General features: G+C 38.5%; 1 protein-coding gene across 1 annotated transcript; it reads right to left on the reverse strand.

Moving 5' to 3' along the window:
• Nucleotides 1–2874: 2874 nt before the first annotated feature.
• On the reverse strand, nt 2875–9602 carry LOC121997243 (alcohol dehydrogenase class-3-like). The gene is made up of 9 exons (XM_042551564.1): nt 9417–9602; nt 9192–9328; nt 6813–6859; nt 6417–6742; nt 5960–6042; nt 5746–5821; nt 4799–4956; nt 4393–4554; nt 2875–3274 (listed from the first exon to the last, which is right to left on the reverse strand). The coding sequence occupies exons 1-9, from the start codon at nt 9448–9450 to the stop codon at nt 3158–3160; spliced, it is 1140 nt and encodes a 379-aa protein (XP_042407498.1). The 5' UTR covers nt 9451–9602; the 3' UTR covers nt 2875–3157.
• Between the last annotated feature and the right edge of the window lie 4672 nt (nt 9603–14274).

Raw genomic sequence — 14274 nt, forward strand, 5'->3', positions numbered from 1 at the left:
AACTTCAGATCTTGCAGCTTCTTAGATGCACTAAAGTAGTCCCACTACAAATAATAATTTTTCAAGGTGGGAGCCACGAGTAATTTGAGTTTCCACTGAGTCGGCCAAGACATAGGATTCGGGGATTTCACAAAGAAAAAATTGGACTTCCACCCCTTGTGCAAAGATGGGAAGTTCTTCAAGAAACTAAGCCTGGCTCTCGACAAAAAAAAAAGAATACCCTGTCCTCCATTTTCTTCAGGTAAATAAATAAAAGATTAGAGGATAGGGAAGTCTGATATAGTCGAAAAATGATGAGTACACCTGTTAAGATTCAGAAAGAATTTGGACTCAATTGAGATAAAGGAATGCGAAAATATCATAACACTTCAGTGAAGAAAGCTGGAATGGGAAAGTGTAGCATGCTCAACAAGTGACTACTAGAAAGGGTCACAAAACAAGGGGTGAATGGTCCAGGCGGTCGTTACCATTTAGAAGCATTACACGATGATCAGTCGGGATCCTATAAGTTGTCCTTATTCAATCTAGCTCACGGTTGGTGAAACTTGACTTGATGACCTATACTAGAGAGTAGACAAAGACTCTACAACCATCGAGAGTCACAATACCGAGTTGCAGAGACTATAATAATAGGATCGACGCTCACTAGTTGATTAGAACAAAAGGTGACGACAATGAATAAGGTAACTTATGGCAAAATGGAAACTAGAGCGCTTGGAGATGAAGGCAATGCAAGCGGCGGATGTAGAAACAAGTGTTACACGATAAGGGCAATGACATCCTTCTTTAACTTAATATACTCGTGCTCGTTCAACCCTGATCATTGATCTCTGCAATCACAAGAGCGGGATAAGCCTTCAACCATTCGATCAAGCACATGGATCTAGCCAAATTTGAGTAATCATTCCGATTCAGATGACGCCTCGCTTTCTCTGTAGAAGGTCACATCACCTTAATGAGACGTAACCTTGGAGACATGTTGGCATACTCTAGGCCCGATGACTAATGTAGATTATGCATTGTTTGTGCTTATTAAGCGTGGCAGCATTTAATGCAACATGTCTTTTGGAACACACTTGGGATTTGCCACATGGTTATTACAGTCAGGTTAGAGATAGTCAATATACTCGACTACGTAATAGTCCAATCAATCGAACTCTCACCCCTTCGACTAAACTTAAAGAGAAGACTAGTAATGCGGGAGGTAATCATAAAATGTCATATAGTTAAGGAGGTCAATAGTCTTGCTGAGGTGGCGGTTAAAATCAACTCTGACTCCATGTGGCTCCAACTCCAAGAAACCTAAGATCCACGATGATCTCAACTCTATGCAGCCTCGACTCCAAGCAACCCCGGCTCCACGATGATCTCGACACCATGCAACCCCGACTCCAATCAACCCTGACTCTATGCAAACTCTAAGCAACCTAGCTCCACAATGATCTTGATTCTAAATCACCCCACTAATTGAAGCAGTACACCCGACTGTTGGCAATTAAGGTGATGTCGCTCGCCAAAGATACAAACAACGTAGTCGTTGCTCCCTAAGAATGTGGGAAACGTTGACCGTTTAATCTGAGAAAGGTGGATAATGTGGTCATTTATTTCAGGGAGCGTGGGTAACACCAACGTGGATCTTGGGATACCGAAAGCATAGCTTCAAGCCTATAAAAGGTAGCCCACTCCGACTAGTATTCATCTTCCCCTTCTTTCTTCTTGCTCCGCTGAAGACTTGAGTGTCGGAGTGACTGTGTTGAGATCCCTAAGCCATCATTCTAACCCTCTCTTTCTAGTGCTCTCTTCTCAGTTTCTGACAAAGACCCCACCAATCCTCGCTATGCCAAAGTGAATGACGACAAAGTCAACATCGATGTCAATTCACTAGTGACTTGTTCATCGATGATCTCAGATAGGAATAGATAGGTTGACCAAGCACGTATAGTTCTACCTACAACTCTCTCTAAGTCTGATCTAAATTGGCAAATAAATTTTTTAAATTGAAGACAAGTTAAGCTAAACCTTTTTACATCTTACAGTTACCTAGGTTTTTTTTTAGGTCAATCCAAATTTAAACGTTGGGCCTGCAACAAACACATTACTGAGATAGTTCTACCACGCTTGTTGTAACTGATGTTGAGCCTTGATATAAAAGCCTTTTGGGTTTTTTTTTTGCAATCAAGCATTTAGAGTCTTGTTTTGTTTTTAATGAATCTAGAGTTCTCTAGATTTGGTGTACTTTTCTAGCTCACTAGTTCATGTCATCTCAAAGATGAACTTTCATTTAATGGATTTATATTGAGGAAGTTGCATTGGTAGTTACTTCACCGAACCCTTGTAAACCTTCGAGAGCTTGTCTACCTCTGCCAATCACATCCAATACTTCACATGTATGCCCTAAGTCATGGTCAAACCGAATCTCCATGATCAATTCCCTTCATGTGCAAATGTTTTGACCTTAAAAAGGCCCTTTGTTGAATTCGGACACATTGTTACCATAATCCTCATTCAATTCTTCCAAATCTCAATAGAATCAGCCAACTTTTACATTTGTTTGCTGTCATCCATAGAGGGTCATTTTGATAAATAAATTGAAAATTACAAAATTCAAGGGAAATTTTCGAAGAAAATAAATTTAACCGACATTTGCAAAAATTCTAGCTTAGGCCCTCAAGCCCAAAGATCAAAATCAGATTGGACTCCAGTTTTGTTTTTCTTTCCAGTTGACGGTTTTGTTCAAACTGTTTAATTTCACAAGGCATTACAACATCGAACCAATTTGAATATGAAGCTTCCGTCGTCAATTATGTCATCTAAATTTCAAATTGAAATGCCAAATCTACACAATAAATAAAGGTCAACAGAAGAACATTCGAGTTGCTAATAAATTGTGACTGGCTTAGTAGATACCAAGGTGGGATCATAAAGATCAAAACTATAGTAAAAGTGCATAATAGCATTCAGATTATTATTCAATTAACAGAGCGAAAACAGTGGAAATCTGAGTAGAAGATAAAGCCAACAGAGTCAGTCACAGGTTTATGGTCATGGTCACTAACTCTTCAGTGCTTGAAAGATGAAAAGGGAGAGAAAGGAAGAAAATATATTGAAAGATGCAATACACTCATTTTCTTCTACCAGATAAACGCAGAGTGGAGAGTTATGCATGCAAAGAGAGCACACAACGCAGGCAGCCACCTTCGTGCAAGAGATCAAAGCCCTCGTTGATCTCCTCCAGTGTCATATTGTGTGTAATATATTCATCCACCTTGATTTCCTGCAGTTGCATAAGTGAAGGCTAAGGATGCTATTTTCGTTTGAGATATTATGTCAAAAATAGAAGGATAAATAAGTCACTAAATAGTCGCTTTTGGTTTACACAAATAATTAATTCATGGCCTGTCAATTCCCATGGACGCTAAAACAAAAACTTGAAATGCCAGTTCTCCTGCACTTGCAATTTCCTAATCATCCTTTTTCAGTTATTCCTCCACCTATTTCTCATTTGTGCCATTGTTCCATTCTTGAAAGAACATATATTTGTTACCTAATGGTTATATATACATAGGTCATGCTTGGCACGGCCCAATAAGATATGGACTGTGTAGGTCCAGGCATGACTTGGTCCTAGGTGGTGCTAAGCCCAACACAGCCCGAGTGTCACGCTTGGCCCAAATACTTAAACATACAAAAATGAAATAAAATAAATATATATATATATATATATATATAAAGAATATTTATGTGATTTTTTATTTTTCTTATTTTTAGATATCTTTATGTTTTATTTTTATTATTTATTTTTTAAGAAAAATAAATAGATGTGCCCAAGCTTGGGTTGACTCGGGCATGGCTCAACCAAGCATGGGCCCGTGCATGGCAATGCAACCCTTAAGTCATGAGTAATGCCTAATGCAATTAGCCCAACTCGGGCCAAGCAAGAACAGTGTTGAACTATCAGATGCGTCAAGTTGAACAATCACATCATACAGCGTGAGTGGACCAAATGGATCAACCAAATGAGTTGAATGAAATGAATGCAACACTCAAGCAAGGTAGGTTGGCTTCACCATGGGGACCAAACAAACCAAGTGGACTGGGAAAATTCGGTGGACAAGACAGATTGGACAATTCAACGAGTGGACCATACCAAAAGGGCCAACAAAGTATATCAATAATTTAGAATTAATCTTGATCTAACACCTATTTCTTTCCTACAAATCAAACATAAGAACAATTACCCATGTATATTCCATTTCACGATGGAGACTAAAAAATATCTATTTTCTACTTCATTTTTTATCTATTCCATCCCCTAATACTAACTTTCCTTTTAATTTTTGGTATTTCATTACATGAATAAAAGATATTAACTTGGAAGTATAAGAGAGATACCTTATTCATGTACTTCTCAACGAGCCAAGGAACTTGAGAACGACTTTTGAAGCCACCAAAAGCAGTTCCCTTCCAGACACGTCCAGTCACGAGCTGGAAAGGCCTAGTGCTTATCTCCTGACCAGAAGCTGCAACACCTACAATAACTGATGTGCCCCAACCCTGTAGTGTCAACACAACAGATTAAGGCCACTAGATTCCCTCAGGCAAGAAAAGCCGAAATGCATGAAGGAATGGAATTCGCAATAGTAGCTGAAACTGGATTATAAAACAATAAAATGCAGATAGCACTATTTTATTGCAACAGGTTTATTTGGTTACCCTTGGAGGATAAAATACCTCAGTGAACTGATCTCACCAGGAATAGAAAAGAATTCGTGGAGAATTGAATGAAGCATCAACTTACTTTGTGACAGCATTCAAGGGCAGCTCTCATGATAGAGACATTACCAATGCACTCAAAACTATAATCAACACCACCATCAGTAAGGTCAACGATGACTTGCTGTATTGGTTTATCGTGGTCTTTTGGGTTCACAAATTCTGTGACTCCAAAATTCTTTGCTGCAATTAGTTAAGACAGGATAAGTAAAACTAAAATACGATGAAACAACAATTTCTCTATTGCAATTTGTACATAGAAATTAATATGAAGTTGATCCAACAACAAACTTGAAATAAATTGCTTTCAGCAAAATTTATGGTGAAATTCATTCTGAAACTTGAAATGACTTTGAAGATTTTTATAGGAGTCAGGTAGTTAATTAGTTGATATATTAAAGGTCACATTTGGTGGGGTGAAATGGAATAAAAAGATTTTTCATTAATTTCACTCAATGTGTCGATACATAATTTGTTGTTATATTTCTCCTGATTAATGAGATTGGTCCAACATGATGGGTATGATTAGTCAGCTCGTTGACAAGTCAACAGCTCGAACTGGTGGAATGACAAATGGCAACATGAATCATATTCTCTTTAGATTCTCAGTACACCCCTTCAAGGTCATAGATGCACCCATTATGGTTGCATCATTATCAATTTACTATTGTTACTCGCCAACACAATAATGTCTGTAGTTGAATTATCTCTATGGAAGTCAACATAACTTTGTGAATTAAGTAATTTGAGAAGAATGAGAAGGGACAAATTTATAGGAATGAAGGGTTTCTTCCAAGGGATGAAAAGACACAAAATTAAAGGAAGCATCATTTTTTAAGATTTTACTTTAATTAAAATAATCTAATTACATTCTGTATAATTTTCCTTGTACACATAATTAAGCTTGATAATAAAATTAACATCTTAAAAAAATAAAAATAGATATTTGTAAGGTAAGGGAAAAAGAAATACCAATATCAAACTTTTTGTTGTCGATATCAACACCAATGATTCGTGAAGCACCTGCTGTCTTTGCACCTTCAGCAACCTATGAAAATTATTCATCACTTGTTTGGTATTTGATCATGCACTAATTAATTTAAAAGATAACTCACGGGAAGGCCAACAGTGACAAGGCTAAAAATTGTATTTGATCATATACTAATTAATTTAAAAGATAACTTACAGCAAGACCAACAGTGCCAAGGCCAAAAATTGCAACAATTGAACCTGATTCCACCTTTGCAGTATTCCATACAGCTCCAAGACCTGACAATACAAAAGAGGAAAAATGAGGGGAAAAGCGAAAAATAAATGGCAAATTGTAAGAGCAATGGAAACTACTAGTAGCAGGTAAGGTATCAAATCCTGCCTGTTGGGAACAAAAAAAGAGACAAGCAGTAACAGTGATTAGGATGGTGACTTTGCTTGCATAATTAATATTTTAAACTGTATCCAGAATTTAAGAAAAAAGAAAACAGAAAGGATTTTTCTAAAGGAACATCAAGACAGAAAACAACTCTACACAACTAAGCATACCAAGGGTTCCAGTTCTAAACAAGAGAATCATCTTTTATGAACACAAAACTAGATAATCATTCTCGATAGCAGCATGCGGTACATAAAACACAGAGAAAGATTACCAGTAGGAACACCACAACCAAGCAAGCAGACTTTTTCAAGAGGGGCCTGTGGATGAATTTTAGCAACACTAACATCATGTACAACAGTATACTGACTGAAAGTTGATGTCCCCATGAAATGGTAAATTGGCTTTCCATCGATAGAGAAACGACTTCCCCGATCATTCAACATGACACCAACACCAGTTGCTGAACGAACTTTACCACATAGGTTGGTTTTTCCTGATTTGCAAAACTTGCACTCTCTGCATTCTGCTTGGTAACAAGGTATGACATGATCTCCAGGCTGAACTTCAGTTACCCCTTCTCCAACACTCTCAACAATACTAGAAATGCAATTGAAATAAGAAACACCAAAATGAACTAGCTAGTTTTAATAGTATGAGGATATCATACCCTGCAGCCTCGTGACCAAGAATACAAGGGAAAAGGCCTTCAGGATCCTACATCAGGAATAAGATATCAGGTCAAATCTCAGACAACCACATTTTAAGAAGATACAGCACATCATTGGGTCCAAAGAATAGGAATTATGAGTTATCTACAACCAGCACATAGTAAATTCCTTTTTTTTTAAGAAAACATATAATGAAAGCCCTCGAGTTCCTTTTTTTTGTGAAGGTGGATTTTGAACTCAAAAGCTCAATAATATCGCCTAAAGTCCTCATTAGATGAGCTAGCTAGCAACATGTTCTAAGGCATGTCAATCATAAAATGCTGAAACTGCTTTACTACAATTAATGGAGAGATATTTTCAGGCTTATGATGAATTGAATAATTTCAAAAGAATGCTTCCAAACTTTGAAGAACTCACCAATTCAGGCCCAACAAAGATGAGTTTAGCATACAACTGGCAGCATACTGACTGGACAAGTTGGCATTACAACAATGCCAACCTGATGGATGATTAAGCAAACCAATGGCATGACAACAAAGGCTCTAGTCGAGGAACATCAATTTTTCAACTGCCATTTTCCACAAGAACTCTCACTTGACCAAGATACTGACCATCTACTCAATCAGTGTCTTAGCATTACTCCACAATAGCACCTTGCCAGTTAGATATTGATCTGGATTCTTGACGAGTACTTGATTACTTGCTATACTAGTATCCCAAGAAATAAGAACTCAAATCAGAAAGGGAAAATGTAAGAAAAACACCCAAACAAGACTACCGTTTTCAAAACCCCTATCAGAGCCCCAACAAAAGGAATAGCCCTTGCCTGATTAGATATTGATCTGGATTTTTAATGAGTAGCTTGACTACTTGCTTTGCTAGAATCCAAAGAAATAAGAAATCATATCAGAAAGGGAAAATGTCCTGATAAGGCATTTCTTGTAAGCAAAACATCCAAACAAGACTACCATTTTCAAAACTCCTATCAGAGCACCAACGAAAGGAATAGCCCTTGCATGATCAGATATTGATCTGGATTTTAAATAAGTAGCTTGACTACTTGCTATGCTAGCATCCGAAGAAAAAAAAAAACTCAACTCAAAAAGGGAAAATGTCCTCACCACATGGGTCGATGCATTTCAAATAAGACCAACATTTCATTTCCACATTGAGTGTGAATTTGGAGTAGATTTTGCAATTGTTAAAAAAGCAACAGTGAGGATGCAGCCATGGGAAAGTTGATAGGATTTGGTAAAACTGAAGCAAATATTGACTTGATATTTAAGGTGATAGGTAGAGGTATAGTCAAATTACAATAGAAGTGAAAATGATTAAAAAGAACATGATCAGTAACATTGAAAGTCATTGTATACTATCAAATTATTAATTTATAGTTAAATGAAATTAACTAGAATGTTAATGTAAGTAACTAATAATAGACATTTGTTCTAGATTATTTATTGTATAAAATAATGCTTACTGTCCATAATAAAACAAAATAAATAAATAAATAAATTGTTATTAGTACCACCTATAGTATTAAAGTTAAACTATTTGGGCAGACTCCAAAAAGAAGTCATCTCAAAGTATGTATCTATAGTGTATATTGATTTAGTATATTAACCTGGAATATGAATATATTCAAATGATCCATAATAAACACGTCTCGAAAAATATCAAGTACTTGCAAAAAAGTTGAAGCTATTCCCAGACAACTTCATCATTCAACTTTCTTGTAACAATAAAATGCTTTTTAGAATAAAAAGAACAAATAAGCCTCCAGAGTGAAAACACTTTTCACTCAAAAGTGATTTTCCAAAGTCAAAAGTAGCCTAAAAGGTTCATTTCTTGGCTCCAATTTCTCTGCATTTAGACAGAGCAAATTAATTTCATCAGGCGACACTAGTTGAATCGTGATTGAAGAATAACCATCACAGAAATGAAACTAATAATAATAATTGTGCTTTTTGTTCATGAGGTTAAACTTTGCAGGGGCTACTCATAGTAATATAAAATGCATCAGATTCAACACCAAAACGTGGGACATTGGCACTACCCACGATTGAATGAATGCCATAACAGACACATGTAAAAGGTGTACTAATAGTTTCAGTCACTTCAAATGTTTACAAATTCTAAGCATCTAATCAGTCGCTAACATGGTTGAAATATGATACCATTGACACAGACACTGAACCCCTTTATTCGCTGGTTTGTCGTCCTAGATAACAGATTCTAATCAAGTTTGGGCATTTAGTGATACACGGAAATGATTAACACAGAAGGGCTTGCGGAATCTCAAATCGTATAATGATTCTTATAACAGGCGAAGAAAGAGGTAGATCCAGTAAACCAGGCCGAGCATATCAAGCACAAACCTTGCCGCTCAAAGTATAAGCGTCCGTGTGGCAAAGAGCGGCGAAGAGAATCTTGACTCGGACTTCACCAGCTTGCGGTGGTGCTACCTGCACGTCTTGTATGACAAGAGGCTTGTTCGCCTCCCACGCTACCGCAGCTACATCCATTCCCGACATCAAAAACACGCAAATCGAATCAGACGAAGCCAAAAAGATAAAGAGAGAGATGGAATTTTCGAGACCGACCTTTGCAGGTGATGACCTGACCCTGAGTCGTCATTGCGTCTGTCGATCGAGCGGTGGAATACGAAAGGAAAGAGAAGCGTCGTTCCGTCGGTGCTCGAAGAGTAGATCTCGCGCCGCCTCCGTCTCTTCGATGGAGTGGATAGAGTTGGGTTTGGGGGTGAGTTAGTTATTATTGATTAAAACAATAAGCTACGGATAGCCAGCTATATCTCATGCGACAATGGATTTAATTGTATGACGTAAAAAATTTGATAACCCAATCCAATTATAATTTTAAAAAGATATAATATAAAATAAATATTAAAATATATATGATAATTTGACATATAGAGAGAGTTTTATTAGAGTATCCATGTCAATTTCTCTATTATTATATCTAAAATTTAGTATAAATGATATAGAGGATAAATGATGAATGATAAATTTAGGATATATGATAAATTTTGTTAGAGAATCATTATTCATCAAATCTAAATTTAGAGAATGGATAGGGTAAATAATGTAGAGGATTTTTAGTTAACCTATTTAAAATTTAGGGTAAAATCTTTGAATATGATAACTGATGTGAATACTCTTAGCCAGTGTGTGTGGGCGCGTATGTAGGTGCTCACTGAGAAGGGGCCTCCGTGCATGAAAGATTCCTATGCATCGCCCAGGTTAAAATTTTATATTAATTTAAATGATATTACCAATATCATAAAATAATAACATTAATTTTATATATATATATATATATATATATATATATATATATATATATATATATATATATATATATATATATATTCATGAATGAATTTTATTAAATGCAATGGGCAAAAATTAAAAAGAATCCCTTTTTATAATAAGATATTAAAATAATACTCTGATATATTATGTATTTCAAAAACAAGGAGTAAATTTGATCAAAATTAGGGTTTTTATTAAAGGTGTTATCTTAGGTTCTCTCTTCTATGTCACAGGCCTAGAAGTAGGGTTTGTTATGGATTTGAATGAACTTGTAAGGCATGTTAATTTGTTGAATGTCTCATCCATCAAAAAGGAAGAACTAGTTGTTCTATAGGTGGATGTGACAAATCTGGGACACTTCTAGTTTGGTGGGGAAGGTGTTCTCCCATAAAATGGTGAATAGTGAAGTCTTTAGAGCTCAGATGCTCAGGATACTTTTGGCAAAAAAGTAGATTAATATTGAAGTTGGGGAGAATCTTGTCTTTCTAGAATTCTCCTCACTCACTGATCAATGACATGCTCTGCTTGATAGGTCTTGGTCTTTCTTCAAACATCTCCTCGTCTTCAAGGCATCCATGGATTTGCAACAACCATCAGATATGACTTTAAATGAAGTTCTTATTTGGGTTTAATGTCATAATCTTCCTCTTGCATTTATACACTCATTATCCTCCACCATGTACGCTCGCAGATTGGGAAGGCGATTGCAATTGACTGAGGAGAAGATGGAAGTGTGTGGAGAAATATTCTAGAATTTGAGTGACAATGGATATCTCTCAACTGATGAAGTAGAAGATATGGGTTACGTTAGAAGATTCACCGGAAGTAGTGTGCATCATTCTACTTTACGAACGCCTTCTAAATTTTTTCCACTCGTGTGACAAGCTAGGCCATGTACTTAGAGATTGTGTAGACATAAAAGATCAGGGGTCTAAACCACCCTTTGGGAATTAAATTAGAGCTTCTCCAATCAGACCCCCCCCCCCCCTTTAGGAATTGGATTAGAGCTTCTCTAATTGGTGGTGATAAGAAGAACCTGTTGGAGCAATCTCAATGGTCCGTACGACCATGTATTTTGGTATTTGGGCAAAAGATTTAAGTTATGTTCACCGTTATATTTGATATGTGTATATGACTGTGTAGGTTTGCATGATACACATATGACTCAGCTTGATGGCTTCGGGTCCGGTGAAGGATGGAGCATCCGAGGGATCATGAACAAGGCAGCAGAGACGAGGGCCAATGGGAGCAACTTCGTGTTAGGACCAAAAGTAGCTAGAGGGGGGGTGAATAGCTCGTCGCGTGCTCGTTGCTCGGTGTTGCTTGTTTCTTCAAGAATGCGCATGGGAAAATACATAAACAAACACAAACACGCTAACACTAGGAGTTTACTTGGTATCCACCTCCAACGGAGATGACTAATCCAAGGATCCACACCACGCACGCACCCTCCACTATGAAAACACTCCTTTTCGGTAACTACCGAGGGCAGAGAAGCCCTACAAGACTCTCAGTACAAGAAGAAGAAAGGGTAGTAAAGAATAAGCAAAAGCTTACAAGAAATGCAGTAAAAACCCTAGCTTCTTCTTCTTCTCGTTGCAACTCGCCTCTTGACTTGGATGAACCTCCAAGAACCTTCAAGAACTGGCGGTGAGGAGCTTAGAGAGTGCTGGGGAGGAGCTGTGTTGAATCTGGAATGAATCGGTGAAGTTCTACCAAGGAATCGCACGCCAGCAGCTATAAGCGACGCAACGGTTGAATCCCAATCGATTGGATTGCTCCAATCGATCGGGGAGGCTTGGATCGAACCACGGATCGATCCAGAGCGCCTCGTGCGAACACACCGGATCAATCCACGGATCGATCCGGCGCTTATCACGCGCGGCGTCCCAATCGATCCACCGATCGATTGGGACCTCTGAATCGATCCACGGATCGATCCGGAGGGTTTGCGAGGACTCACCGGATCGATCGGCGGATCGATCCAATCTTCTGGATCGATCCACCGATCGATCCAGATCTGATCGATCCGGATCGATCAAAACTTCGGATCAATCCACGGATCAATCAAACTGCTGGATCAATCCACGGATCAATCCAACTTTGGATCAATCCACGGATCAATCCAACTGGATCAATCCACGGATCAATCCAAACCTTGGTTTTGCCCAAACCAAGTCCAGCCCCTAAACCAACATCTAGTCAACCATGACTTGTTGGTACATAAGACCTAGCATCCGGTCACCCTTGACCGGCTAGAATTATCTCACCAAGTGTCTGGTCAATCCCTTTGACCCACTTGGACTTTTCTCTTCTTGCCAAGTATCCGGTCAGTCCCTCTGACCTACTTGGACTTTTCTTTCTCGTGCCAAGTATCCGGTCAATCCCTTTGACCTACTTGGACTCTCACCAGATGTCTGATCAACCTTGACCCATCTGGATTTCTCTTGCTTGGCTTCACTCACCAAGACTTTCCCAATTGCCTAGCTTCACTCACTAGGTCTTTCACCTGGCTTCACTCACCAGGATTTTTCTCCTGCCTAGCTTCACTCACTAGGACTTCCCAATTGCCTAGCTTCACTCACTAGGTCTTTCACCTGACTTCACTCACCAGGATTTTTCTCCTGCCTAGCTTCACTCACTAGGACTTCCCAATTGCCTAGCTTCACTCACTAGGTCTTTCACCTGGCTTCACTCACCAGGATTTTCCTCCTGCCTAACATCCCAGTTAGGACTTCCCAGTCAAGTATCCGGTCATCCTTGACCTACTTGACTCTTCTTCAATCAACCTTGCATTGTCAAACATCGAAACTCAAACCAAGACTCAAGCTTGGTCAACTAGGTCAACCTTGACCTGAGGGATGTTGCACCAACAATCTCCCCCTTTTTGATGTTTGACAATACCAACACTATCACTTACAATACCACATGTAAGTTAGGCTAATCCCATAGCCTAAACCTTCTTCATGTCACTAGGTAATGAATACATAAGTTAAGCCCTTCATTCTCCCCCTAAGAAGGCAAACTCCCTCTAGGTAATGAAAGTCTAACTTACTCCATTGTCAAACATCGAAACCCAAACCAAGACTCAAGCTTGGTCAACTAGGTCAACCTTGACCTGAGGGATGTTGCACCAACAATCTCCCCCTTTTTGATGTTTGACAATACCAACACTATCACTTACAATACCACATGTAAGTTAGGCTAATCCTATAGCCTAAACCTTCTTCATGCCACTAGGTAATGAATACATAAGTTAAGCCCTTCATTCTCCCCCTAAGAAGGCAAACTCCCTCTAGGTAATGAAAGCCTAACTTACTCCCTTTCATTCTCCCCCTATTGGCACACATCAAACCATCTTTGAGCACACATCAACCCGTGCCTCAATTTTGGGCACTCTTCAACAAATGTCCCATTGTTGAAAACTCTCCCCCTGAAGAGTTGCTCATCGTTGTTCACAACTTCACTCGTTGTGACCAACACGATAATGAAGGCCCCATACCCTTCATTAACCTTAACCCTACATTCTCCCCCAATGTAGGCAAATGTCCATCCTTGAGCATTATCCACTTGAAGCCACTTGAACAATGAGGATATCCACTCCCCATTAAAGTTCAAACGCTCAACCTTGAGCATATTCTTAACGGAAGGTTGACCACCTTCCAAGGTTCATGAAAAATAATTTTCATGTCTTTAAAGAGTCCCTCCCCCTAAAGACATGGTGGTAACTTCATTGCACCAACAATGACTTGAAATCCCCAAAACTTTAGGAAACCCAATTTTAGAAGTTTTGAGATTCAAATATTCAAAATTTGAAACAAACCTCAACCTAAACTTCAACTTAACCTTCCTTAACCAATCCATCCTTGTTTTCACATGAAAACACCCTTTCTATGTATACACATGTATTTTTAGGGGTTTGGAAAGGTTATCTAGACTAAATTAGGTTTAAGGATGCTGAAATCAGGCTTTCCCAGCCAAAATCAGCAACTTGAGTTGGGTTCCAATCGATTGAACCCTGCTGAATCGATCCACTGATCGATTCAGTCTTCTTGGATCGATCGGCTGATCGATCCAGCGAGCTTCTGCTCGCGAGAAATGCTTTCACAATCGATCGCCTGATCGATTG

Source organism: Zingiber officinale, chromosome 6A (genome assembly GCF_018446385.1).
Source record: "Zingiber officinale cultivar Zhangliang chromosome 6A, Zo_v1.1, whole genome shotgun sequence".
In the NCBI taxonomy this organism is placed as follows: Eukaryota; Viridiplantae; Streptophyta; class Magnoliopsida; order Zingiberales; family Zingiberaceae; genus Zingiber; species Zingiber officinale.

Bases quoted from the DNA above. Each gene is read 5' to 3' on its own strand.
- LOC121997243 (XM_042551564.1), bottom strand. From the start codon at position 9,450: ATGACGACTCAGGGTCAGGTCATCACCTGCAAAG. The intron at 9,329-9,416 runs GTCGGTCTCGAA...GAATGGATGTAG, and splicing joins TCAGGTCATCACCTGCAAAG to CTGCGGTAGCGTGGGAGGCG. The intron at 3,275-4,392 runs GTATCTCTCTTA...ATGCAACTGCAG, and splicing joins TTGAGAAGTACATGAATAAG to GAAATCAAGGTGGATGAATA.